At 51.0% G+C, this 26,851-nt stretch overlaps 2 protein-coding genes across 3 annotated transcripts in view; both read right to left on the bottom strand.

Moving 5' to 3' along the window:
* Positions 1–2,187: 2,187 nt before the first annotated feature.
* On the bottom strand, positions 2,188–17,545 carry MYBPHL (myosin binding protein H like). The gene is made up of 10 exons (XM_066246739.1): positions 17,361–17,545; positions 14,730–14,914; positions 8,420–8,508; positions 7,712–7,907; positions 7,346–7,485; positions 7,043–7,202; positions 6,809–6,945; positions 5,030–5,216; positions 3,358–3,402; positions 2,188–2,256 (listed from the first exon to the last, which is right to left on the bottom strand). Exons 2-9 carry the CDS (start codon positions 14,872–14,874, stop codon positions 3,392–3,394), a joined length of 1,065 nt encoding a protein of 354 aa, XP_066102836.1. The 5' UTR covers positions 14,875–14,914; positions 17,361–17,545; the 3' UTR covers positions 2,188–2,256; positions 3,358–3,391.
* Positions 17,546–17,808: 263 nt separating this feature from the next.
* Positions 17,809–26,851, bottom strand: part of SORT1 (sortilin 1) — a 70,013-nt gene continuing 60,970 nt past the window's right edge. For both annotated transcript variants that reach the window (XM_066247500.1, XM_066247499.1), the window contains exons 16-20: positions 25,565–25,681; positions 24,868–24,976; positions 22,937–23,043; positions 22,537–22,660; positions 17,809–22,326 (exon numbers count right to left, since the gene is read on the bottom strand). In XM_066247500.1, coding sequence (XP_066103597.1) covers positions 22,312–22,326; positions 22,537–22,660; positions 22,937–23,043; positions 24,868–24,976; positions 25,565–25,681 — 472 coding nt within the window. In that variant the 3' untranslated portion in view covers positions 17,809–22,311. The remainder of the gene's footprint in view (positions 22,327–22,536; positions 22,661–22,936; positions 23,044–24,867; positions 24,977–25,564; positions 25,682–26,851) is intronic.

Raw genomic sequence — 26,851 nt, 5'->3', positions numbered from 1 at the left:
TTTTTTTTCTTTTTAATGTTTATTTTATTAATTTTAGAGAGGAGAGGGGGGAAAGAGAGAAAGACAGGAACATCAATCTCTTCCTCTTTGTGCCCTGCCCAGGAATTGAACCAGCAACCTCTGCGTTTCAGGACGATGCCGTAGCTAACCAACTACTATCCAGCCAGGGCTGTCCTGAGATTCTGTGTGTGTGTGTGTGTGTGTGTGTGTGTGTGTGTGTGTGGCAGAGACAGAGAGAGTCAGAAAGAGGGACAGACAGGCAGGAAGGGAGAGAGATGAGAAACATCAATTCTTTGTTGTGGCCCCTTAGTTGTTCATTGATTGATTTTTCATATATGCCTTGACCCGGGGGCTACAGCAGACCCCTTGCTCAAGCCATCAACTTTGGGCTCAAGCTGGTGACCTCGGGGTCTCGAACCTGGGTCCTCCACATCCCAGTCCAATGCTCTATCCACTGTGCCACTGCCTGGTTAGGCCTGAGATTCTTTTTTTTTTTTTTTTAATTTATTTTATTTTACTTATTCATTTTAGAGAGGAGAGAGAGAGGAGAGAGAGACAGGGGGGAGGAGCTGGAAGCATCAACTCCCACATGTGCCCTGACCAGGCAAGCCCAGGGTTTCGAACCGGCGACCTCAGCATTTCCAGGTCGACGCTTTATCCACTGCGCCACCACAGGTCAGGCTTTTTTTTTTTTTTTTTACAGAGACAGAGAGAGAGTCAGAGAGAGGGATAGACAGGGACAGACAGACAGGAACGGAGAGATGAGAAGCATCAATCATTAGTTTTCCATTGCGCATTATGATACCTTAGTTGTTCGTGGATTGCTTTCTCATATGTGCCTTGACCGCGGGCCTTCAGCAGACCGAGTAGCCCCTTGCTCGAGCCAGCGACCTTGGGTCCAAGCTGGTGAGCTTTTTGCTCAAACCAGATGAGCCCGCGCTCAAGCTGGCAACCTCGGGATCTCGAACCTGGGTCCTCGGCATCCCAGTCCAATGCTCTATCCACTGCACCACCGCCTGGTCAGGCAGGCCTGAGATTCTTTACATGAGAGCAAACTTGCAAAAACAAGCAGAAACTACTAGATTCCTTAAGGTCTAGAACTGTTCCAGCATCACCCCTGCTACACTCTTTTGGTCAAAGCAGGTCACATGCTCAGCCCAGATTCATAGGGAGGAGAAATAGATGCCAACTCATTCATTTCTTTTTTATTTTGAAAACGAGGGACAGTAAACATCAGTGGTTACCTGGGAATAATGAAAGGGACTAACTCCAAGAGGCACAGGGGAATGTTGATGGAAGAGCACCGAGTCCATCCTAGGATGGGAGGAATTGTTTCTGTCTTTTGCAGATTCCACTACAGAATGCCTTTGATATGTTATTTGTTTAAGAATAAAAACAGCCTGACCAGGAGGTGGCGCAGTGGATAGAGCATCGGACTGGGATGCAGAGGACCCAGGTCGAGATCCCGGGGTCGCCAGCTTGAGCGCAGGCTCATCTGGTTTGAGCAAAAGCTTACCAGCTTGGACCCAAGGTCGCTGGCTCGAGCAAGGGCTTGCTCGGTCTGCTGTAGCCCCACGGTCAAGGCACATGTGAGAGAGCAATCAATGATCAACTAAGGTGTCGCAACGAAGGGCTAATGGTTGATGCTTCTCATCTCTCTCCGTTCCTGTCTGTCTGTCCCTATCTATCCCCCTCTTTGTCTCTGTCAAAAATAAAAATAAAAAAAAGAATAAAAACAAATGTAAGCAGGGACACCTTACCTTAATTCTTTCCCTGGGGCTTAATAAGAATACATTGCAATTCCTTCAGTATCTCCAAGACTTCAAGACTTAGTGCTCTGTCTCTGATTAGCTATGGACGTGCTTATGTGTCCTGCTGTCTGCGTGTCTGTGATGGCTGTGCATCCTGTTGTTATCCAACTTTCACTGGAAAGCCCCGGGAGGGAGAGGCAGTTATCTTGAGCATCTTTTTCAGGCCTGGCACTGTATAGAGGTGACCTGTCTAGGGACAAACGCAGCGTTAGGAGCCTCTGTGACAGCGGAAGTGGGTATGGGAAGAGAGAGAGGAGGCTGAGGGTTCTGAGATTGTATTCAGTCTGGCTAAAGAATTCCAGCTTTCTAAATGATCCTCCCACGCGGAAAGGCGCAAACAGATGGACACTTAGACACTGAAGAGCCTCCCGTTTATTTAGATCAGTCCAAACCCGAGGCTGCACTGGACCTCCTTAGGAACACAATCTCAGCACAGTTGGGCGTCCTGCAGGGACAGAAAGAGAGTTTGTTGTGGCCGTACCAGCCGACAGCCAGAGCAGACACAGGGTGCTGAGGGGTCCCCGTGCTCTGAACTCGGTACTTATCCGGCTTCATTCCTGGGCCCTGGCTGGGAGAGAGGTGACAGGACCACTGACTGACACTGACCCGACGGGACACTGACACAGAGAGGGAACGGAGGGATGGCGAGAGAACGTCTCGGCAAGCCCACTGGCAGAGAGAGTCCTCCTGGGAAGGCTGTACTTTTAAAGCATCTCTTAGGGTTTTCCTTTGCTACATATCAACGATAGGCTTGAATAAATGGCTCCGGCAGTGGAACACATTCTCAGTGTCATCAGCCGGGAGCTGTAAGTCAGAGGAGGCACTGGGAAGCCGTTCTCTTTCATTCTCTGGTGAGCTTCTTTCTCACCTCACTCAGCCTGTACACATTGCTCCTGTGAATGACTTAGAGTTTGCGGGCACTGTCAAATTCTCAACACTGATCGGAGGTGCCCTTTGCCAGTCACGTGCTGCGAGGAACCACATACCCACATGTTCAATTCTTATTGACACGTAACGATAATGGTGGTGTTCTTCTCTTGCAGGGGAGGGAACCCATAAACTTCAAAGTGAAAAGCAGGCAATGGATCTGTTTCTCACCACGCTTATGATACCGAGGGAGGAACACTTAACTGACGAGAGCAGGTTCCTCGGTCCTTTTCCAAGCTGCCACCACCGGGTGGGTGCTGGTGCCCGTCTTCCATCCCCCACTCCACTCACTTGACAGCTCTTCTCACAGCGCCTGCCCACCTCCCGCCCGCAGAACCCCCTGAATGTTAGACAGGTGCCCTTACTCTTCTTCAGAGGACCATAAAACCCTATCACGAACTTGAGGAGTATAGATAGATACAGGATGTAGGCTTTATCTATAGTTTGCTTCCTCCACAGGGAGGATAGTATTAAGTTACTAAAAAAAAAAAAACTAAAAGAAAAGTTGTCATCAGAGAATGCAGGGTTGAAAGGCTCAGGAATACACCTTTTCTGTTTAGTCTCAACAACACTGGCCATAAACAGGAAACGCTCGGAAATCCTGTTTCTCTTTCCTTACCTTTTACAGGGGTTGTCTGTGTCCTCTCAGAGCCTCAAGGAAGAGCTGCAAGAATTTAGACATATCTCAATCTTAATAGCTCAGAAATCTCTGGGACACTTTCGGAGTCCTGGGAAGGGATATGATTCTCTGGTTTTTTGGAGTTCATGATGCTAATGAGCTGTCTGTGCATAGGGAATACAGGACAAGTAATAGCCATTCATTCTTTTTTTTTTTTTTTATACAGAGACAGAGAGTGAGTCAGAAAGAGGGATAGATAGGGACAGACAGGAACGGAGAGAGATGAGAAGCATCAATCATTAATTTTTTATTGTGACACCTTTAGTTTTTCATCGTCACACCTTAGTTGTTCATTGATTGCTTTCTCATATGTGCCTTGACCATGGGGCTACAGCAGACCGAGTAACCCCTTGCTGGAGCCAGTGACCTGGGTCCAAGCTGGTGAGCTTTGCTCAAACCAGATGAGCCCATGCTCAAGCTGGCGACCTCGGGGTCTCGAACCTGGGTCCTCTGCATCCCAGTCCGATGCTCTATCCACTGCGCCACTGCCTGGTCAGGCTGGCCATTCATTCTTGATTCATCCTATGAACTGTGTGTTAGAAACTGGGCTCAGCGGTGGGGAGACAAAGGCGAATAAAACTATCCCTGCACTTCCAGTGCTTATAGTTTAATGGGGAAACAAATCAGTAAATTGATAATTATAAGAACAATTTAAATGCAGTGATGGCTATCTGAACAAGGTGACAGTAATAGACAAAGAATGAGTACTTTAAAAGAGGTAGAGAGATTTGCAATATTTTCTTTTAACAAACCAGAGGAGAAGGTCCTCTGGCTTGTTTAAAAGCCCAATAAAGAGCTGCTGCTTTCTTGGACTGAGTCAGAGGATTGTATTTTTTTTTTTTTTTTTTTGAGAGAGAGAGAGAGAGACAGATAGGGACAGACAGACAGGAAGGGAGAGAGACGAGAGGCGTCAGTTCTTCGTTGTGCCACCTTAGTTGTTCATTGACTGCTTTCTCATATGTGCCAGTCGACCCAGTGACCCCTTGCTCAAGCCAGCGACCTCAGGCTCAAACCGGCGACCTTGGGCTCAAGCCAGTGCCCATGGGGTCATGTCTATGATCCCATGCTCAAGCCAACAACCCCACGCTCAGGTTGTTGAGCCTGTGCTCAAGCCAGATAAGCCCACGCTCAAGCCGGTGAGCTCAGGGTTTTGAATCTGGGTTCTTTGCACCCCAGTCTGACACTCTATCCACTGCACCACCATCTGGTCAGGCGATGTTATGGTTTATGGGTTGTTGTTTTTTTAAAGTGATCTGGGTGAGGAGGACCAGGAGACTTGAGCTCTGTCTACCACAGTGCCAACTCCTCAATTAACCAACCCTGGAAATCTTGGGTAATCCAGTCACCTCCCTATGCACCAGGTTTCTCTTTTGCAAAATGGCAACAACAACTCTTCCTATATTGTAGAATTATGACGGAGAGAAGTGAGAAGGTGGATAATAAGAGTAGCTCCTCAGATACATCCTGGTGTTGACAGTGACGAAAGGGCCTGAAGGGGGAAGCAGACTCAGCCCTTCTCCATCTAAGCTTGTGTTTCTGCCCCACTTTTCCAGCTGGGGAAGTAAAGATGGCTGCACCCTGAGCCCTAAGGCAGGAGGAGCTCTGCTCTTACCCATCACCTCCACCCGGCAGTCCACGGACGCCTCCCCCAGGGGGTTCACCGCCTTGCAGGTATAGATGCCCCCATCAAAGGGACCGGGCTTGCGGATCTCGAGTGAGCAGATTCCCAGACGAGTGAGGGCTCTGTACTTGGGGTTGCCGCAGACGTCCATCTTGTTCTTCAGCCAGACGATCTTGGGCTGGAAGAGAAACATGAGGGGGCAATGAGTGGTAAGAACCAATTGTTCTTCCTTTCTTTTTTATTTTTTTTTAATTTTTTTTAATTTTTTTTAGAGACAGAGAGAGAGAGTCAGAGAGAGGGAGATAGACAGACAGGAACAGAGAGATGAGAAGCATCAATCATTAGTTTTTCGTTGCGTGTTGCAACACCTTAGTTGTTCATTGATTGCTTTCTCGTATGTGCCTTGACCGCGGGCCTTCAGCAGATCGAGTAACCTCTTGCTCGAGCCAGTGACCTTGGGCTCAAGCTGGTGAGCTTTGCTCAAACCAGATGAGCCCACACTCAAGCTGGTGACCTCAGGGTCTCGAACCTGGGTCTTCCGCCTCCCAGTCCAATGCTCTATCCACTGCGCCACCGCCTGGTCAGGCAACTTTTTAATTTTTTAAATTATTTTTATTTATTTATTCATTTTAGAGAAGAGAGACAGAGAGAGAGAGATAGGTAGAAAGAGAGAGAGAGAAAGAGAGAGAGAGAGAGAGAAGAGGGGAGGAGCAGGAAGCATCAACTCCCATATGTGCCTTGACGGGGCAAACCCAGGGTTTAGAACTGGTGACCTCAGCGTTCCAAGTCAACGCTTGATCCACTGCGCCACCACAGGTCAGGCCAATTGTTCTTTCTGTGCTTAGTCTCTGGGACACTTTGCCTACAAGGCTTGGGGACATGCCAGCCAGAGAAGCAGGAGGAGTAGGCTGCTTTAGGAACAGAAGGTACAGGGACCTAGAAGAGATAACCACCTTCTGGGTAACTCCCCGTTCTTATATTTGAGAAGGGGCTGCCCTCCTAGTCCCAGCAGCCTCCACACTCCTACTCTTGGTTGAGGCCATCTGAAACCTCTCCTTGTCTACCAGAGTATTCCTGACTGGGAGAAAGGTGATCACTTCTGTTCTACCCGCTCAAGCAGCCCCTGCGCGGATCAGAAGCACTGGGCATCAGACTTGCCTCTTTTTTGCATGTATATTATTAAATCATTCATATTCTGTTTCCACTGTTGGCTTGGGAGTTACTCCTGTCCCCTCTGTTAGAAGTAGTTTCTAGAGCGGACTTGATACTCTCTTTCTGAGATGTTATCACCATATAGTCTGGCCCAGGACTAACACACAAAAGGTACTTGGTAAGGTTTTTAATGCCATGTGTGGAGTGAATAGGTTGTAAATAGAGCCTTGCTCGGAGTTACGGCCAAAGGTTCCACCCGAGGCAGCTCGCATGTGCATGACCCTGATTAGATAAGATGTGGTGGGTGGGTAAGGAGAAACCAATGGAATGTCAGCACCCCTGAAAGACAACTTTGAAGTTCACGCCCAATTGCCAGCCGGTCAGAAAGTGACTCCTTCATACATGAGGAACAAACCCAGAAGGGAATACTGGGAACATGATCCACGTCGGTCTGTCCTGGACTCCAGGTGCCTTGTCTGTTCTCTATCACCTGCCGCGGAAGAGGCAGACGACGGGATGGGAACAAACGTTCTGGTTAGAATGTTCCTGGACACAGCTAAGGTTAGAGCAGGAGCAGGAAGCAGCACGGCACAGGCACCCATAGCACTCCCCGCTCACCTTGGGAGAGGCGCGGACGCAGCAGAAGAGCTGGGTGTCGTAGCCCGTGACTATAGCGCAGTCCGCCAGAGGCTGGGTGAACTTTGGGGCTTCAGAGAAATCTCGCTGGGCAAACCCCTTGGTCTTGTAAACGGTAGCTGAGGTGACCAAGCAGGGCCCTGATGTAGTACCGGAGATCCGCATTCTCCTTCAGTCTTTATCTTGAACTTCCCAGCTCAGGGTCTGCGCCCTTACCTGCTTTCTGGATGTGGGCAAGGTCAGCGGTGACGGGAGCCGTGGCACTCAGCCCACACTGGTTCTCCGCAAAGACTCGAAATGCGTAGGAGTTGCCGACGATGAGGTTGGAGATGATGCAGTTGGTGCGGTGATAACGCTCCCGCACTGTGAACCATAGCTTTAGGGTCCCAAAGAGATGCTAGGAGTGAGACGCCTGTTTTGTGAATCCAGTCTACCCTAGCCCACCACGTGGAACTATCACGAGCCCCATTCTAGAATGTGCCATGCCCCCTCCCGTCCTCCCTCCCAGCGGGGCCTCACCCCGGATTTTGTGTCAGCCTTCTGCACCGTGTATCCCAGGAGCGCCGCATTGCCTGTGTCTTCGGGAGGCGTCCACTCCAGGGCAGCGCTGGAGCCCCAAACTTCTACCAGCTTGATGTTCTGCGGAGGGCCTGGCCTCTCTGAAAGGGCCGAGCATGGCAGAGGGCGCGGAGCAACTCGCATGCAGGGAAAACGCTTCAGGAGCGCTCCTTCCCCTTCTCTGTTCAGCTACCCCCCCCCACTCCTGTGTCCCACGCAAGCGGTGTGGGTGAGTCACCCTGGCTTCCCAAGCTCCCTGTGATGTCTCCTCTTCAGCCTGGAGAGGGAGCCCCTGAGGACACCCATCTCCAATTCCCCACACCATACCGATCACCAAGATGTCAACGGTGGCGGTGGCCTCCTGTGCGCCCAGCTGCACACTGAGCTGGTAGTGACCCGAGTCAGCACGCCGGGCTTCTCGGATGAAGAGGATGGAGTCCTGCTCCCCGTTCCGCACGCTCACGTGGCTGGCATCCAAGGCACAGCCGTTATGTGTCCAGGTGGCTCGGGGTGTGGGTCTGCCCTGAGAAGTGGGGATAAGGTGGTGAGCAGCCCCGAGAGGCCTCTTGACCCTCCATCCCGGTTCCACGTGCTGCCTTGACTGGCAGCTGCAAGCTCCTTGAGTTAGAGGTTGGTGGACTCTCCTACGGGACTTCCATGTTTCAGGAACAGCCTGAGAATCATGGGAAAGGAGGATGGCTTTGAGTCTCCCACCGTCTGAGAGTTTAGGTCATGGACACGCAGGGCAGCTGGGACTAGCAATACCTGCCCAAACTCCTGAGAACCTCCCAACTGAGAGCTCCCAGACCTCAGCTGACTGAAGGGCACGGAGGAGCCTCACCTCATCACACGGGGACCTGCCCAGCCCACCCTCAGGAGTGCAGATGGAACGGCCATTTGGTCTCAGACTTCTGGTGACATGGCTCTCCCCATTCAAGGGCAAGATGACTGCCCCACTGCTAGCAAGACTCAGTATCTGTTTCCAAATCAAGCCCTGCCCCAGCCATGGGCCCAACATGGGGCTGGCATGATCACCTGGAATGGAATTAGTAGGTTCACAGTTTCGCCAACCTTCCGGATGTAGGTCTGCCTCAGGGCTCGAGGTAGCCAGATCTTAGGGTGCTCTGAGTGATGGAAAGGGAGAGACCGGGGTGGTGAGCCTCCTGTGGTGGGCAGAGGGGCAGGCAGAGGGGGTGGGTGCTGCGTTCAGCTGCGCTCCACGGGCAGGTGACCCTAGCAGATTAAGTTGTCTCTCAGGGAATGAGAAGATTGCTCCTGTCACCAGGCTGGGGCTTAGGGACCAGCAACTGGCTGCAGGATCCCCCAGCGAGCGGCAACAGTCTTGGCAGTAAGAGCCGTGGAGTGTGAGCCTGATGCTTCTTTTCTTTTATTTCTTTTTAATTTTATAATTTTTTAAAAAAGATTTTATTTCTCATCTTGGCTGGATAGCTCAGTTGGTTACAGCATTGTGCAGAGGTTGCCAGTTCGATCCCCGGTCAGAGCACATACAAAAACAAATCTATGTTCCTCTCTCTCTCTCTCTCTCTCTCTCTCTCTCTCTCTCTCTCTCTCCTTCCTCTCACTATAAAAAAATCAATAAAATTTAAAAAATCTTTATTTGCTGATTTTAGAGAGGGAGGCAGGAGGACCTTAACTGAGCAAGCCTGGGCTTCAGACCTGAGCGCGCCAGGTGTTCACTCTATCCACTGCGTCACCACAGCTCGGGCTCTCTGTTGTGCGCGCGCGCACATGTGTGTGTGTGTGTGTGTGTGTGTGTGTGTGTGTCAGAAACAGAGAGAGTCAGAGAGAGGGACAGATAGGGACAAACAGACAGGAAAGGAGAGAGATGAGAAACATCAATTCTTCGTTGCGGCTCCTTAGTTGTTCATTGATTGATTTCTCATATGTGCCTTGACTGAGGGGGCTACAGCAGACGGATTGACCCCTTGCTCGAGCCAGCAACCTTGGGTCCAAGCTGGTGAGCTTTGCTCAAACCAGATGAGCCCGCGCTCAAGCTGGCGACCTCGGGGTCTATTCACTGCGCCACCGCCTGGTCAGGCACTGTTGCTTCTTTTAATTTCTAACTCTCAACTTCTGACTTTCCATCAACTGAGATTTCTTTTTGTTGTTTGTGCACAGACCGGTCCAGCCTGTGTGGTTTGTCCTTCCACTCACTTGCTACATTTTTCTTTAACCACACTCCTTTTGTCACAGCCACGTTTCATGTTGACCCTGACCTCTCAGTGTCAGCCCTGCCCCCTAGTTTGGTGCCAGACTCGAGGAGAAAGCTTTCCCTTCCACAGACAGAGTCCACACCCTGGACCCACTAGGACAGCGCCGAGCACAGCAGAGGGTGCTGGCGTCTGTTCCTTCGCGTGGCCTCCCTGCCCAGCGCCTGCGCAGTGCTCTTCCAGTCTGTGGAGGACCCCTTTGTACCAACAGAATCTGGGGAAGGTCCAGGCCACTGCCTGCTTCCCCTCCATCTCCCAGGCCCGTTCCAATGAGAAGGGAGATTGGATTACGTACGCTTATTGGCTTCCAGGATGAAGACTGGAGATGCTCGGGAAAGTGCTGAGCGTGAGGTTTGGAGAATGAGCGGGTATAACTTCTCTCCTGGACCTCAGGCTGCCTTTGCCAAGACAGAGCAAACATCCCCCTGGGTTCTCTTGGGGGCCTGGCTAAGACGGACACCACTTTCTAGCCTTCTTAGGAGACAGGAGTCTCCTTTCTCAGGCAGCTGTAGTCCCCTGCTCCTGTTCTCTACGTGGAACGGGACAGTGACTCAGTCCCCAGCAACTTCCCAGCCCCCCCAACAGTGTATTGCTAGCCGTTGGAAAAGCTCCGCCCCAATACACAACTGTGGCAAAGAGTACTACTGCTCGTTAGTGGATTCCAAACTTCTTGATAACATCCACTTCTCTATAAATACATTCCTGAGCATTCACACCAACATATATTTACTTATAAATTGAGCTGTTTAAATATGTACATTTATACAATGCAAAATTTTGAGTGGTAAAATTTAAAATAAAACAGGTTCCTTCTGGCTGGATAGCTCAGTTGATTAGAACATCGTCCCGGGATGCCAAGGTTGTGAGTTCGATCTCCATCAGAGCATGTGCAAGAAGCAACTAGTGAATGCACAACTAAGTGGAACAGTAAGTCAATGTTTCTCTCTCTCTCTCAAACCAATTAAATTAAAAAAAAATAGATTCTGCTATATTCTCTCTACACCTCAGTTTGTAGACCACTGTCTAGGGACCGAGAACTTCATTCCCATAGTCCCCCCATCACTTGGCCTTTGTAAATGAACTGAACACAGATGTTCAGTGTGCGCCGTACATCTTGTTGACCTGGTTCCTTTGCTGCTGTGTGCCGTGGGTTTCCCGGGGTTGTGTCTCAGACTGCGCCTTGCCCGTGCCCTACAGAAGCAGAACAGGGGTGCTACGGGGACTCCAGCACTGGGCGCCCGTCTTGCCCTTGCGGCTCAGTAGCGACAGGACAGCCACCGAGCCCTGCGGCTGAAGGTCCTGTTCTGCTTGCCCTCTGTGTGACTTTGATGGTCTGGGAAGGGGCAGGGCACAGAGAACAGAAAAGCGTTTGTGTGATATATTCCTCTCCTGGGGCCATTTTGGCAAGCCACCAAGGAGTTGAGAACTGGCAGATATGACTTCAGAATTTTCTGAGAAAAGAGGGCGGCAATTGACAAGGAGGGTCGACACCTCATCTTGTTGGGCGTGGTTCTGGCTACGGGAACCTCTCGCACTCGCTGGGGAGAGGGCCGGAGAGACACTGCTCTCCGCCCCTGGCTCTGTGACAGAGTGTCCGCGTTTGGGGGGCCTGGAGGAGCACCCGGCATGGGGAGAGCAACAGAAGGATGGGGCTCGGAGGGAGAAACGTTTGCTGGCGCTGTCGTGGCTGGCTGGGAAGTTGTGCTGACACAACTCCTCCCCGTGCAGGAATGTGTGTCAGAGGGGCCCATTCTCTGAACACGGCCACTCTGTCCATTCACCTGTCCTCCAGTGTCCGTCTGGGACGGGCCACCACAGCCAGGGCTCCGACTGTGATCTTGCCCCTGAGGGAGGTGACAAAGAAGGGGCACCCTGAAGAACTGAAAAGGTTGAGATGAGGAGAGGAGCAGAGGCTGTGGTGCCTGGAACACGTGTCCTGTGTGCTGAGCGCTCTCTGCTGAGACCGCGGGGAGGACGCGGGTTCTAGAGCTGGGTGCGTGCACACGTATATATCTGCTCCCACTTGGTATTTCTTTCATGTCTTAGAAAATACCTTGGAAGATGTTAGCATCCTTTCACCTGGACTAATGAGAAAAGTTAAAGAAATAGGTTTACGTGGAACAAGAGCTAAGATGGGGGAATTAGGAGGAGGAGGAGGAGGGGAGAGCGGCCCTGAGACCCAGAGGGGGTCCCACAGGGGCAGAGAGAGAAGGACTGACAGCTAGGGTGGGGGCCTTCTCTGCCATTTGCTTATCAGCAGCATTCCCTGACACAACAATGAATCCATAGGACACAGGCTTAAGTGACTAGAATGTTCCAGCTGAGGATTAGTCGGTGAGGATATGGCTTTCAGCAGGCTCCCAGGCCCCAGTGGGAGGGCAGAGGACAGCTTTGTGGCTAAAGCAGCTGACAAAGTGTGTGGAGGTGGCAGGAGAGTGTTTGACAGCCCCAGGTGCCAGGGCGCTGCCCGCCCTCACCCAGCGCAGCCCAGGCCTTCTGGTGGCCCTGCAGACAAGAGCAACCTGACCCTTCGCTGAAAATGTTATAGGAGGGCTCAGTTGGGGCGGCGCTTTTCACACCTCCGTAGTCCAGGGAGGTGCTAATTGTACTGACCTTGGGGAAACAAGGCCTCCTTCTCCTCCCCCCTCCTCCTCCCCCTCCTCCTCCCCCTCCTCCTCCTCCTCCCCCTCCTCCTCCCCCTCCTCCTCCCTCCTTCCCCCTCCTCCCCCCTCCTCCTCATCCGCCTCCTCCTCCCCCTCCTCCCCTTCCCCCTCCTCCTCCCCTCCTCCTCCCCCCTCCTCCTCCCCCTCCTCCCCCTCCTCCCCTTTCTCCTCCTCCCCCCTCCTCCTCCCCCTCTTTCCCCTCCTCCTCCTCCTCCTCCTCCTCCTCCTCCTCCTCCTCCTCCGATCCCGGGAGGGATGTGAACCAAAGACCGGAGCCCAACAGCAGAACCTTGGGTTTCTGAGACCAGCTGTGAGACAGCCACAGTGCGCTCTCCTCCCTTCACAGAGTCGGGTGGGAAAGGCATTTTGAAAAGTCCTTTGAGAGCCATTGGCTCTGAGCTGTGGCTTTCTCAGTGCTGTATCTCTCTCAGACACACGTCTAATTCTTTCTTAGGAATTAGTAGAGAAGACTACCTAAAGTCCAAAGAATCCTGACTCTTTTTTTCTTGAGAGAGAAGAAGGAGGTGGGGGAGAGAGGAGAGAGAAGGAAAGGAAGAGAGAGAGAGAGAGAGAGAGAGAGGGAGGCATCAACTCGCTCCACTTAGTTGTGCCCTGTTTGATGGCTTCTCATATGTGCCCTGACTGGGGCTTGAACTGGTGACCTTGGGGCTGAGCTGGCACCCTCAGGGTCACTGTCTCTATCCATTGTGCCACCTGCCAGGGCACTTGACTCTTCTTGATTAGAGTGCCTCCTAGTTCTACTCTGATTTCATGCTGCTGAAGTTTATGCCCTTGTCCTTATTCTTTGATCATGGGAAAAATTGTTCGTAATCCTCTCATAATTTTCTTTCACATGACTAAAGACTTCGCTCCAGCAGTCCCTAGGTCAGATTGATGTTATTCATTATGGCCTGGAGAATGAAGAAACAAGATGGACACATTTGAACAGTGAAGGGGGTGTGAGTGTGTGAGACTATTTACGTGTGCGTGTGACTGGTTACCACAAGAGGGTGAACGTATAAGGTAAGTTATGGCTTTGAAACATAACCAGAGATTTTCAGGGATCCAAGTAGTACCAGCATTTCTTAGAGAAACATCAGCAGAGGCTGAGGACGTGGCCTTGGCCTTCTCAGAAACCTGTCTGGAGGAGTGTGTGGGAAGAAGTGTGGTGACCTCAGGAGCACCTTGTAAGGACAAGAGTATCATCTCCTTGGAGACCATGAAACGAAGGTCAGAAGACAATAAAAGGACACAGACACAGGCGACACTCCTCTGAGGAGGCTCAGCCTCCCTCCCCGGTGGGCGGTCGTCTTGCCCTCCGGCTGGAGGCCTTAGCCCTGGCTCACTGTCACTGTCACGGTCACTGTCCCCAGCACTGCTTCGGTCCTAACTCCTGGCGATTCAGCAGCCACCCCGCCATCCCTGCCGGCCTTGCCTCGAGTGTCCGCTCCTCCAGGAATTGTGTCCTCCCGGCTTCGCCCTCACTCGGTCCTTCTCTAGCCCGATCACTGCAACCCCTCTGTTACCCGAGTTTCAAGCCGCCCGCTCTCATCACCACCTCTGTGACCGAGAGGGCTAATTGTCCACACCGGTCTATGCGATCTCTTCCAGAGAACCATTATCTCTGAGAAGGGGCTGCCCCCTTGCTGTCTTGACAAGAAGACTAGCTCTTCCCAAGGAGATGTGAGTAGAAATGATGAGAATCCACTTGTGAGCCAAGGCCTTTAAGAAATGAGCTCTCTGTTTCTCCTTCCACCTCTGGTCGGCTGAGCCAGGCACAGAGGGGACAGAGCTGTTGGCTACTGAGGCCCCAGCCAGGGGCAGCGGGCTGGGCACCTGGGATTGGAAGGGGCACCCACCACTTTCTAGCTCAAAAATGCCTCTTGGCCTAGAGGCTCACCGAGACCACCACGAAGAGGAAGCCACGGGCTCCTCCCAGGAGGGCTCTGCTTCCGTGGAACCTAGTATCTGGGCAACAGGGATTTCTCATGGGAGCCAGTGGGGACGCAGGGGTGTCGGGGTGGGTCCTGGACCCCTGGCACAGCCCAGGGAGAGGCAGAGTGTCCTGGACTGTTCACTCCCCGTCGCTGTAAGCTTTTCCTTTCCTTCTTCTAATCTGGATGGCCCATCTCACCCCTCAGCCCCTTTCTGTCCTCCTAGTGCCTGTGCCAGACATTTTAAAAACATAAACATAATTCATAGTCACCGTCAAGTGCCACAAATACTTTTCATGGAATGCTCAGCTGAAAAAGCAAAAACCTAGCAGAGACACTTGAGTAGCTAGTAAGAAGTCACCAAGGAAGAGGGTGGGGGTTCCTACCAATGCTCCTTCATCCCGAGTCCCCAGGAGGTCACGCAGTTCTGCACCAACCCAAGGAGGTGCCGTCAGGATGTCGGGATATCCTCCCAACTCCTACCGCCGCCTGCCCCTTCCCCAACCCCCCTTGTCACCTTCTAGAGGGGCCAGGAGCTGGGGAATGGGGCTGCTGGACCCCGGTCCCGGTGAAGTCTGGGGTTCTTCTGCGTCCGCTGGGCTGGCTTCTTTCACCTTCAGCGTGGGGCCGGAGGCCACCTCCAGCACTCTGACTGCCTCCATGCTGGGCCACCTGCAGCTGGGCTCCAGCGGCAGATTTTCCCTGTTGGTGTGGAGGGAGGGGCTGAGCACCTGCTCCTCAGCCTCCAGGAGTCCCTGCCACAGGGCTGTGTAACCGGGCTGGCCTCTCCCAGCCCAGCTACTCCCGGGAGAAGGGCTGAAGCAGGGACCCAGGGGGATCGGACAGCAGCCCAGAATAGCCACAGGAGGAGGCCCGAGGTGGCCCTGTTATCTTGGCAGTGAGATGACACCCCTCACACAGCACCAGGGAGGGAGGAGAGAGATTGAGCTCCAAACAGCTCCCCCTTCTCCCCCACGTTCAGACCATACGATTCGGGCCTCTGGCTTCTGTGGGGTTGGGTGACATCTTGACTCTTGACCTGCAGATCATCCAACAGGTGTTCAAGTCCAAAGAAAGGGGCCCCAGGATTAGCTGATTCCCAGGCACACCTTTAACTGCTTTCTCTCTCTGCTCTTACATTCAATAGGTTGTCAGGTATTCTCAACTCGACCTTTAAGAGTCCGTCCCCGTTCTCTCCACCACCCCCTAGTGACAGTGGAAGGGAGTCTGCACTCTAGAGCCAGACAACCAGGGCTCACGGCCCATCACCAACTAGCTGAGTGATATGCAACACATCATCATCTATCTGTCTTTGGTCTGTTTCCTCATCTGAACAATAGAGATGATAATAACCATGGGGTTGTGAGGATTAAAGGAGGTAATCTGTATAAAGTGCTTAGCAGAGTGTAGCCGGCTAAGTGCCTGATAAATGTAAGCTATTTTTAGGCCAGGCCACTGCCCCCTTGAAAGCTCCCTCGCCTGTAAGACAAAGTACAAAGCAAGTGAGAGGCAGCGTGGGGAGCAAGGGGACCTGGGGGCAGGGAGTCAGACTACCCGAGTGTGACTTTTGGAGATCCTGCTCACTTGTTAGCTAGATGTCCCTGAGCAGATCCCACCCTCTGAACCTCAGGTCTTTGTCCTATGAAACAGGGATAATGAGGCCTGAGTTGAGGATAAAGGGATAAAAATGTGGGCAAGTGGCCAGCCCACGGTAGGTGTTAGCTATTCACTAAAGGTCCCGTATGATTTCAGGTTTGCTGAACCATCACGCTCCACATGCTGTCCGCTCCAGCCTAGTTATCTGGTTTCCTGTCACACTCAAAGGTCCAGAAGCCAGCATCCCTTCTATATATACATCTGTATTATTATTACTTTTTTGTGTGGCAGAGACAGAGAGAGGGACAGACAGGAAGAGAGATGAGAAACATTAATTCTTCATTGCGGTTCCTTAGTTGTTCATTGATTGATTTCTCATATGTGCCTTGACTGGGGGGAGGGGAGTCTACAGCAGACTGAGTGACCCCTTGCTCAAGCCAGCGACCTTGGGCTCAAGCTGGTGAGCCTTGCTCAAACTCGATGATCCCATGCTCAAGCCGTCGACCTCGGGGTCTCGAACCTGGGTCCTCCATGTCCCAGCCCAACGCTCTATCCACTGCGCCACCGCCTGGTCAGGCACATCTGTATTTCTATAGAGACTTTTAGAGCAGGTTTAGGCTCACAGCCAAGTTGAGTGGAAAGTACTGGGTTCCATATAACCCTCTCCACCAGGCCCCCCCCCCCTTTATGGATGAAGAGTGAGTGTGGTTCATTCAAATCGACTCCTTACTCATGTTTCCCCTTTCGCCCTCATTTGGGGGCAGTCACTAGGATCCCGGAAGACTGTGTTACTGCCTTGGGGTGTGGGACAGAAGCCCTCTTTGTGACTTGTAGAGGGGCCCAGGACTAGGACAAACTGTAGACACACTTCAGGCCCAGGAACCCATTTCTTTATCAGGAGGGATAAAGACGGGGACTGACTGGAGCTTGACCTCAGGGGCTGGTGGAGGCTGCCCATGTGCCACATCAGGATTCGTGGGAGAGCCTCTGACAGTTTCTCTTACCCGACCCAGCCAAGGCCCTTAGAGGTAGACAGTCTCACCCAGGGGACTCCAAACACCCCTTTACATCCAGGCTTTTGGTCTTAGCCCTTTGTTGCAATGAAAGTGTGCAAGACTCACATGAAAAGTGCAGGTTCTGTCCACTAGGAGGCTGATTTCATAGGTCTAAGTGGGACCTGGAACCTGCGTTTTCAAAAGCAACCTAGTGATTCTGGTGTAGGAAGTCAGAGAACACTATGTTAGATAAATTCCTGAAAACATAAACACCTCAGGTCCTCTCCTGGGGGAGGAACTCTGTCACTAGACAGGGGCCCCTCAGGAGCAAGGTCTTCGCCTTGTCATTTCCACACCGCGGTACCGGAGCAAGTATCCCCCCAGACAGCGGGCTGTCTGCTCAGCCTAAGGGCTCACAGGGCACCGGCAGGAACCTCTCCTGAAAGTATTGTGGAAGAGAGGACAGCTGTGACTCTTTGAAGGTCCTCAGATAAAATGGGTCGGGGACTAGGAGGAGAGCAGCAAGAGAAATATAAGCAGGGCCACTGGAAAGATACCTAGGTTCAACTTCAGCATCGTCACGTCAGACCTGCTACAAGGGGCACATAATTCAGAACTGTACGTTGCTGTGTCCAGAGGAAGAGTGTAGCAACTGAAACCGGAGAAGGTGCGTGGAGTGGGCCATCTGGACTTTCTGGGGGAAAGAACAAGAAAGCTGGTCTTACAAAAATACCCACGGGACACAGACCTTTATGAGCCTAAAGAGGAAAAGAAAGTGAGTTGTTTGCCCCATAAACTATCTAATACTTTTCATGCTACAAATGCACAGTCCTGGCTTTTTAACTGGCTTATTTGTTGGTTTGGTTTGATGGCTGAAGCTAGAAAACTGGGAAAGCTATCCTGCTAACAAATGGTAGCTTAGTCATTTCAGTAGGTCAGGTAACAAAGTCCCCGTCTGTTTTATTTCTAATCCAAATATTGCAAATATACAGAAAATTGCCAATACAAAGTTAAACACATCAGATTTATTTACACAATGCTAAAGAAATTTGAGTTTTATTTCCATTTTGTGGATTCTATTATGGGGTCTGGCTTTGTTGTGTAGCTGACATGGGTCACTGAGACTTGATTACCCCACCTCACATGCAATTTTCTGTCCTAAGGGAACAGAAAACTGGTTTGGTTTTTTTGTCTGTGTTTCAGCACACATGCAGTAATGATCTTAATACTGCTCTGCACTTGAGTAGGAAGGCAGCTGTCCCACAGCCTGGGGAAGAGGCAGAGAAGAATCAGAACAGGGAGGGACCACATGCTCAGAAAGGGAACAAAAGACAAGAGAGGGTTGAACAGGCACACGGGGACCCTGAGCATTTCTGTGCACGAGATGGAGAGGGTGCGACCAAATCCCTCCTCCCTAGATGTCCAAACACAGGAGGTGGCAGAAACATCAGGGAGCATTCAAGTCACCTGACCATAAACTGAGGGCATGCGGAGAATGAGAACTGCAGTCAAGATTTGCGATATATCAATAAGTCATTAGCATGTACACTATACAGTTTATATATGTATATATGTACATATATATAAAGGTACAGATTAGTTTGTTATTCTCTATAAACAGGAACACTTAATGTACTGGTGTGAAAAATATGCATACAGTTAAGTTGAAGACAATTTCAAATTCATGTTCAGATTCTTGTTATAGTGATGTAACCAGGACATCAACATGCTCCCGCTCATTCCGTTGTCCTCCCTGAGGGCAAGGCCTGGTTCTGCTGGAGCAGGACGGTGCTCCCAGCACTGCCTGAGCTGGGCACTGTGGCAGACGGGACAGAACGCCTGGCACCTGCCGAGTGCCAGTGCTCCAAGACTGGCCCTCCTATCGCTCCATCATGTGGCAAACCTTAAACTTTGGTTTTGTTCAAAGGACATTCAAGTCCATATGTATCTTCCTGCTTGAGGGAAGGCAGTAGCAAGGCTGAAAAGCAGACTCTCTTCCTATTTGAGCAGTTCCAAGTTTTCAGGCTTCACGTGGGATGCGGGGACTGTACCAGCAATGAGCAGGACTGGCTCTAAGCCACTGCATGCAGAGCAGGTCTCTTTACACCTCCTCTAAAAGGAAAGGGAGACTCCACCTGGATGATTTGCCTGGAAAATAAATGACTAAAGCCAGACCAGTCCTGCCACGTGGGATGGGTGTGGCCAACCTGGCACTCCTGTCTGTATCCTAGTATCGTGACAAGGGCCTAGGGAGAACCAGCAGGCGCTGGAGGTGGCTGGTGTACTGCTGATCTGTCAGGGAGGAAAGGCCAGCCAGGGCATGTAGAGGCCCAGAGGCAAACCTAAGACAGAGAGGCACACACCTATTGAGAGGCAGAGGGCAACTTGTTTCAGTTATAGCTAATCTGTTAAATCTCCTGAGCCCAGCCTAGAACCACCACACCCTCTAAACACGTTTATTCTAAGTGTGTTTACATTCAGTTAACAGCCTACGTGTATACACCCTGATCTCTGGTCTCACTGAAAACCAAAAGCCCCTCCGGTCTAAGACACCTGTCCACAGAGCAGGAGAGATGGCAAATTCACCACCTGGATTTAAGAGGTAGGACCACTTTGGATGGTCTGATATGTTCAACCTATCTTATGATGCTAAATTCTATTGCCGAAACCACCAGGAACGATCTCTTCTACTACTATCAAACTTGGGACTTGACACAATACGCTCTGCTTTCCTTTCCAAGATAATGCTCTTAACCTAACAGCAACAGGATAAATTAGAGATCTTTTTCTTAGACACAATCATGGATTTAGACTGTGTTACTCACTGGCTGAAGGCACACACTCATGAGTGAGCAGGCTGATGCAGAACGCTAACTAGCCGATAAAGGGAATAAGCCAGGCTTGGTAGCAGTCCTCAAACCAGCTGAGCCAGCTAGTCAGCAGGGATGGGAGATGAGGAGAAGGGAGGTGACTCGCCAGTGGACAGTCCATCTCTGCACTCTTGAGCAGTGACCCTCAGTGCGGTGAGGGGCAGTTTCTAAACACATATTCAGCATTATCATTACTTTGTTTTTAGCCATGAAAAACAGGAGAAGAAACATTTTACCAAGGTGCAGAAGGGCGCTAACACACTGTTCTGAAAGCAGTGCCGCTGACTCCGCCCACAGAGCAGCCGGGCTGAGGAAGGCGCCCGCTGGCCAGGGGCAGGGGCAGGAGCACGAGCACGAGCACGAGCACGGGCACGAGCACGGGCGCCAGCAGCAGCCCCTGCGCGCATGCTCGAGACAACCAGGCAGCCCTGCTCCGGACTCAGGGACCCTGCGCAATCTACTCAAGGTTCACACCTCAGCTCCATCTCCTAAAAATGGGGATTACAATCCCTGCCTTTTTTTTTCTTTTAATTTCACAAAATGTTGTGAGGTTTAAATGACATAATGCAAGTGAAAGTGCTCTGAAATTTGCTAAGTTCTACAGAAATCCCAGGTGTCCTGATAAGCAGAGCCCTACTCTTAGGTGGTCAGAGAAGAGTAGCAACGTCCGGACACCTGACCGCTGGCGGAGGACCAGCACCTCTCAGCACATGCGCCCCATGAGCACACGCTGGCAGAAAAGGGCTGGGAGGTCGCACAGGCCTTTCCTGGGCGTCACATTCACTCTGGGCAGGAGGCGCGGGCGTCTGCGCTAGAGGCGACGCTGTATCCTTTGTGAGCTGGTTTATCTTTGGAATTCCTTTAAATTAAAAAACCATGCAAACCGAATGAGATTTTCCTAAAAGATAAGTGCTCCTGGCTCTAACAAATATGAATTCTCTTCACAAGTACTGCCCTCTCTAACATTATTTTCTAACTGAATCTTCCTGACATTTAATTTTACTGCAGTTTCCAAGTCTCTAGAATTTGCCATCCACTCCCTCCCCCACTTTCCCTGCTGCTGTTAATCCATTCTGGTGAGGAGAGAATTTAGCCATCTGCTCGCGCATTCTGACAAAAGTTAATTTGGCACATTTACTTCTTACGGACTTTCTAGCCATAAAATGAAAGAGCAGCAAAATGGCAGTTACCAGAGAATGTCCCAATCATAATTACCGAGAGAAACCGTGACCAGCACAGTATGCACGTGGAGACCAAAAATGTATTATACTATATTCCTGTATAGCAAGTATTCAAGCTGTATTAAAACTAATTATCGCAGCTTTCCATGACTATTTGGCCACCCAAAAGTCCACCTCACTACATTCTAGAATTTAATTTTAAAAATGTCAAATGGAAAACTCCCTTAAATTTAAAGTAAGAAATTAAAGTATCACACAAAACATCAGCCACACTGCGAGTGGTTTTAGTTGGTTCAGTCAAAAGTTTGAATGCCAAAAATTACTTGGCAAAGCTGGCAGAAGGGGCGAGGAAAAGACCGGTAATAAAATTCTGATTTTTTAAAAAAAGCCTAAACCTCTGAAAACACATCTAGTCCTGGCTCCATATACAACAGCCACCTGAGAGGAAGCAGAGCAGCCATTGCAATGATTTACCAACAAGCCAACACAGCAGAGAAGGGACGTGGAAGACAAGGTCCAGGCCTCGGGGGCTGCCCAGGCTGCCCCCCCTCAGTTCTGGGGAAGGGGTCACTCGCCTGGCCAACGTCCAGGGCAAGCCTGAGCTCTGTCCTTCAGCAAGCCCACTGGCACACACACCAAGCATGGCTTCCAAGACCTTAGAAGGAGGAAGACTTTCCCCTTTCCTAGGTGCTAAATCTAGTCCGTTCTCTGCTGCTCCCTTCCTCCTGCCCCCAGGTAAAAATGCTGCCCTTTAAGTTTTCCTGACTTAGTATCCTGGAAGCACACGGTTCAATTAGTTGCCAAAGGGCAATTAACAAGGGTACTGCCTACTTAAACAGGAATAAGAAAAATCACTGTGAGCTATGGTCCCTGAAAAAAATAGTGGGGATCTGTGTGAGGAGCTGGTGTGCGGTGTTCTTGAGCAGGGCTGTCCGAGACGCAGAACGGCTGAACGGCTGCCCAGGTCGTGCCTGTCACCACAGCCTGTGTGTCCACCTCTGCCGCTGCTCGGGGTCACCAGCAGGGCCCAGGGACAGCACCAAGCACTTTGGGAGAGTTGATGCTGGAGTTGGCAGGTGCCCTGGCGCAGGCGCCATGCAAAACATGCAGGAGTGGAGTTAGTGAAATGTTCCCTTCAAATTCCATTTCATTTCCCTTAAAAAACAAAAACAAAACCAAAAGAGCCCACACTTGGTAGAAAGAAGAACTTGAAATAAGGGTTAAAGATTCTAAAATTCCTCCCCCTCTTCGCAGAGCGGTTGTGGGTGTTGCGGGTTTCGCCCCCACCCGCCCCTGCACTTCTTCAGTGGAGGTCCTCCTGGCTGTGACGTGATGGAAGAGCAGAGACAGAGCTGGGCCCCGCGCAACCGGAAGTTTATTTCCCCAAGGCGGAGCCACAGGGAGTGTAAGAGGTCTGCGTTTCCATCACCCATGCTCGGTCCCAGCTTTCTGAGCAGCTATTCCAGGAGGTCCTGAAAAGACACAGGCCACAGTATGTAACAGACTGAAAAAGCCCCGCTTTGAAAGCAATTACCTCGTTTCTGGCTGACCGAGTCTTACAGTCACTTAAGTTTTGCTTCTAGTTAATGCCTTCATGTGCCTCAGTCACATCTGGATCATGCACGGGAAAAGATGCACTCTTTTATACTTCCGGAGCACCCCTCCCGTAGAAGTAGTCTCACCTCGTCGGAGTCATCGTGATAGCCACTTTTGCTAGTGTGGGAGGATGTGTCCAGGGCGTCCACGCCGTCCACGCCGTTGGCCTCCGCGTGCTGCTGCAGCACAGAGTACCGGTGCACCAGGAACCTGGGGGCACAGACCGCCGTTAACCCGGCCTGGTCAGGAGGGTGGGTTTCTTACAGGACTGGGTGTGGGTTTCCAAGTTTCATACACCCACAGAATGAGTCCCATACACAGGAAACAGCCCATAGTTGGCATATGGAAAATGTAAGACCTGAGAAGATTTGGGCCTGATGTTTCAGGAACATCACTTCTTTTGCTAAAGGCGGACTCAACCATGTGCCCTTGACTGACTTTCTGGTCTGATCACAGCACCTCTGATGGATTTCCACTGTTCCTTACCTTCCCCCACAGACATACTTCTTCACAATGAGCACTCCTGCTACGATGGTGACCAGCATCAGCCCCACAGTGGCCAGGATAATCGGAACAGAATTTGACTTGGAATTCTGGATAAATTAAAACACAAACAAAAAATTTCAGGCGTGCATATTCTAGGACTGAATTCCAAGAGGCTGCTGACTCCCCTCGTTCCTGACCTATCAGCAGTTGCTAGGCACTACATGATGCCACCCGCCCCCCCCCCAGCCACCCCAGGAGGGTGGACTAGAGCAAGTCACAGGCGGCCACCAGAACTTCGACTGCCTGGAAGCTGTCAGAACGGTGCGAACTCAGCAGCCTCAACGTCAAAGTTACACTGGAAGCCTTGGCGACTTCCTAGATCAGGTGGTCACTGTGACTGTTGCCCACTGCCACTGCGTATGGCCTGAGAGCTTGAAAGGGTGGAGCAGGGAAGGGAGGTGACAGTGGCCGAATGAATCAGGAAGCTGTGCCAGTGCCGTATCAGGCAGGCCAGCGTGTGACACTAAAATTGATTTTTTGACTTGATTTTTGGTATGGTTTTACAAATAAGCCTTTCGTATGACTGTTTGAGTGTGACCTACCTACTTCTGGGTGGGAGACAGGGAGTGTGTGTTTTCAGTGTCTCCAAGAGGAGGCGGAGCTGGATTCTGGGACAAGTTGTGTCCCTGTGGGCGGGACTCCTGTGCAATCACACACACACACACTCTGAGGACAGCCGCCAGGAGTGCGGGCTGGGGCGCAGAGGAGGAACCTGCCCCCCGACAAGAACACACACCCACACGTTCTTCTCCCGCCTCCTCCTTTGCCCAGCCCTGTAGTGGAATAACCCATTGCATGGCCTTGGATGGGAACACAGTCAACAAGGAAAGAATGTTTTGCCAAGAGAATTGTTTTGTGACTTGAAGGCAGGTCACGGAAACAGGTCTATGTGACTGAAGGCAGTTGCTGGGCTTTTTTCTCGGTAAAACATTCTCATAAGATTTCTGTACCTTCCAAGGTTATCCCTTGAGATAGAGAGGAATGTTGTGGGAACCATAGAAGCAATAGCAATTAATGCCTTTTGATATTATATTATTATTAAGCTATCATGCAGGTGTACTCCATGTATCTTTAAGTAAAAGTTATGCTTGATGTTATGCCAATTTCTCAGTAAACAAGCTTTTTGAAGTCTTGTGAATAAAAGTAGGACACAGCGCAAACTCGGGGCCATTTGCCTGAGCGAGTGGTGGTCCTTTGCTAGTCCATGATGATTTCGTCTGCTGATCTCTCTCTCTGCGCCTCCGACTCACAACAACACTGCCCTGCCAGGCTCTCCCCGCCTAGAGGTTCGAGAGGAGAGGACTGCACGTTGTCCACTGCTCATTCCACAGGTTAGGAAACGGGGCCCCTGGTTTACTGCCCCCACTCACAACGCTGGTCTGGGGCCCCTTTACCAAGGGTTCCGCTCTGCCACACCCCAAATCCCAGCCAGATCGTTCAGTACCACAGACCTGTAGTCGGCCCCATAACTTGCTTCTAAATCAAAACCAGCCATTACCAGAGTTCTGGTTTTCATTGTGATCCACTTGGCATGTATGTATCACATAGACTGAGAGATCCAGCCCAGCTCTGGGCCAGTGCTCTTACACACGAGCAAAACTCCAGCCCTGTACAGTCTCTTTCCTAAACAACCCTGGGCCTCAGAAATTTCCTCAACCTTTGCTTCTAAGACTTGGAAAATCTTGAGGAACACTGATTTTCCCCCCAAAACACGTTTCAGATGAACTTGCCGCTGGGTTACGGACCCGCCTGCATCCTGCCCGGGAGCAGCTGGCCGCCCTCAGTCAGTAACAGGTCCCGAAGCCACACCGGCTGTCCCTGGCAGGACACGCAGCCCCGCCTGTACCTTAACCACATCTGCTTTAACATACCTGTTTTTCTGGATTCAAAAAGTTGCTCGTGCATTTCTTTTTCAAATCTTTGATTTCGCGAACTGGATTCACCCCGCCTTGGCATTTGTCTCCCGGAATTTTCCGGTACCTGAAAGAGAAAATTTGTTAACAGAATACAAGGATGTATTGCTGGACTCTTGCCTGCTTCCTGAAAACAAGATTTGAAAAGCAAGGTTTAAAAAGTTATACCATCTTTTAGACCTGGGGGGAGGTGCACAGGCATCTTTTGGGGATCTTTTGGGAATCTTTTGTGTATTTTCAGGCCTTCAGCAAACCAAGCGTCCTGGTCTTTCAGCCTTAAGAGACTGTGTCAAAAAGCTGTGGTGCAGGAAAGCACATGGACACATAGTTTGGAGTGGGAGGGGGGCATATTTCCCCGGGGAGGGAGGCAGTGAGGATTCTCTGGAGCTGCTCTGTCTTACATGATGGCTACCTAAGTTTAAATCAATTAAAATTAATCCAATCGTCAGTCACACTAGTGCCAATAGCCATTCAGGGCTAGTGGCCACCACACCAGACACAGATTATAAAACATTTCCACACCTGCAGAAAGTTCTGTTAGACGGTATTTTTCTCGAGTTCCCTGAAACACTGCCCATTCGTCCATGCGGAGGGAAGCAGCTTTCCCCCCGAACACGGGCGATTCATTAGTCACAAAGGAGAAAAGCTGTCTCACCCGTTTGTTGTCAGGTGCTCCTCTCTGCCATACAGACAGAACTCGAGGTCGTGGCCCTTCAGCTCTGGCTGCTCCACACACTTGGAGTCATTTTCTGGACGGAAGTAGCCAAAATCACTGCAAGAGTCAGCAAATAGAGCATCTCTGAACGTTGCTGAAAGACAGTGACTAGCAATGGCGGCTTCATGGGGGCAGTGGATGGTTAACACTCCAGTCTTGGGCTGCAGAAAGCAGCTCAGGAAGGAAAAAAGACATGGACAGGGCTTAACTGGGAGGAGAAGAGCTGTGGAGGGAGCCTGGTGGACTTAGGGTGAGTTGCTGGGACCGAGGCTGGGAACCTTGCAATGGACAGCGCCGGCTCTGGGAGGGGACGCCTGCAGCCTGCTTGGGGGCGGGGGGACCCACATAGCCACGACAGAGAAACAATGGCTGCAGCCACAGATCTGAACTTAGCAATTCTTTTATTTACTGCTAAATAACAAATGAGTTTTACCACGGGTATTTGCAAACTTTTCCTGCCTTCTCCATTTCTGACCCTCGTATCTTCTTAAGTGGTCCTTGCTGCCAATGTGAACGCCCCGTCCTGCCCGCCATTCTGTGCCATCTCTCCATGGCACTGCCCACCGGCTCTCCTTTCTGTTTTCCCCAAAGAAATGACACTGAGTCCTCTCTGAGCTGCCCCCTGAGTGGGCATCCTTAGCCCATCCTTCCTGGGGCCTTGTGCTTCAGTGACAGTGCAGAAGTGACCATCGTGGCTTCTTCTTAGCCTGAACATGTCCGCTTCATTCACCCTACTCTGCCTCCCTCACAAAATTTCTTAAAAGAGTATTTTTTACTTGTCCTATTTTCTTCACTTACTATTAATTCTGTGCATTTTGGCTTCAACTGCCCCCCCCGCCACTTTAAAAATGAGTGTCTGAGCCTCCCATCAGCCCCACTAAGAGCTCACTAGTTGTCCACCCCAGCAAAGCCCTCTCTAGCCTCATCACCTTGACCACGTGACACGCCTCTGTGCTCCGACCCACCCTGCACTGCACAACTGCACTGGTCCGTTTCTCCGGTCACTGATGGCTCTTCTCTCTCCCTAACCCATCAGTGCAAATGTTTTCCAAGGTTCTAGAACTCATTTTCTTATTTTGTATCTGCTCTCCCTTGGTGAGCTTAACTATTTGTTCCAACAAAAACTTCTAGGTTTTACCTCTCCTGAGCTCTAATCCTCCACTTCCAAATACCTGCTGGATATCACCACCTAAATCTGCTGGCAGAACCTCAAAGAAAACGTTCTGA

The sequence above is a fragment of the Saccopteryx bilineata genome, chromosome 11 (genome assembly GCF_036850765.1).
Source record: "Saccopteryx bilineata isolate mSacBil1 chromosome 11, mSacBil1_pri_phased_curated, whole genome shotgun sequence".
NCBI lineage: Eukaryota > Metazoa > Chordata > Mammalia > Chiroptera > Emballonuridae > Saccopteryx > Saccopteryx bilineata.
The sequence above is the reverse complement of the archived record's forward strand: the minus strand, read 5'-3'. Positions and strand labels throughout refer to the sequence as shown.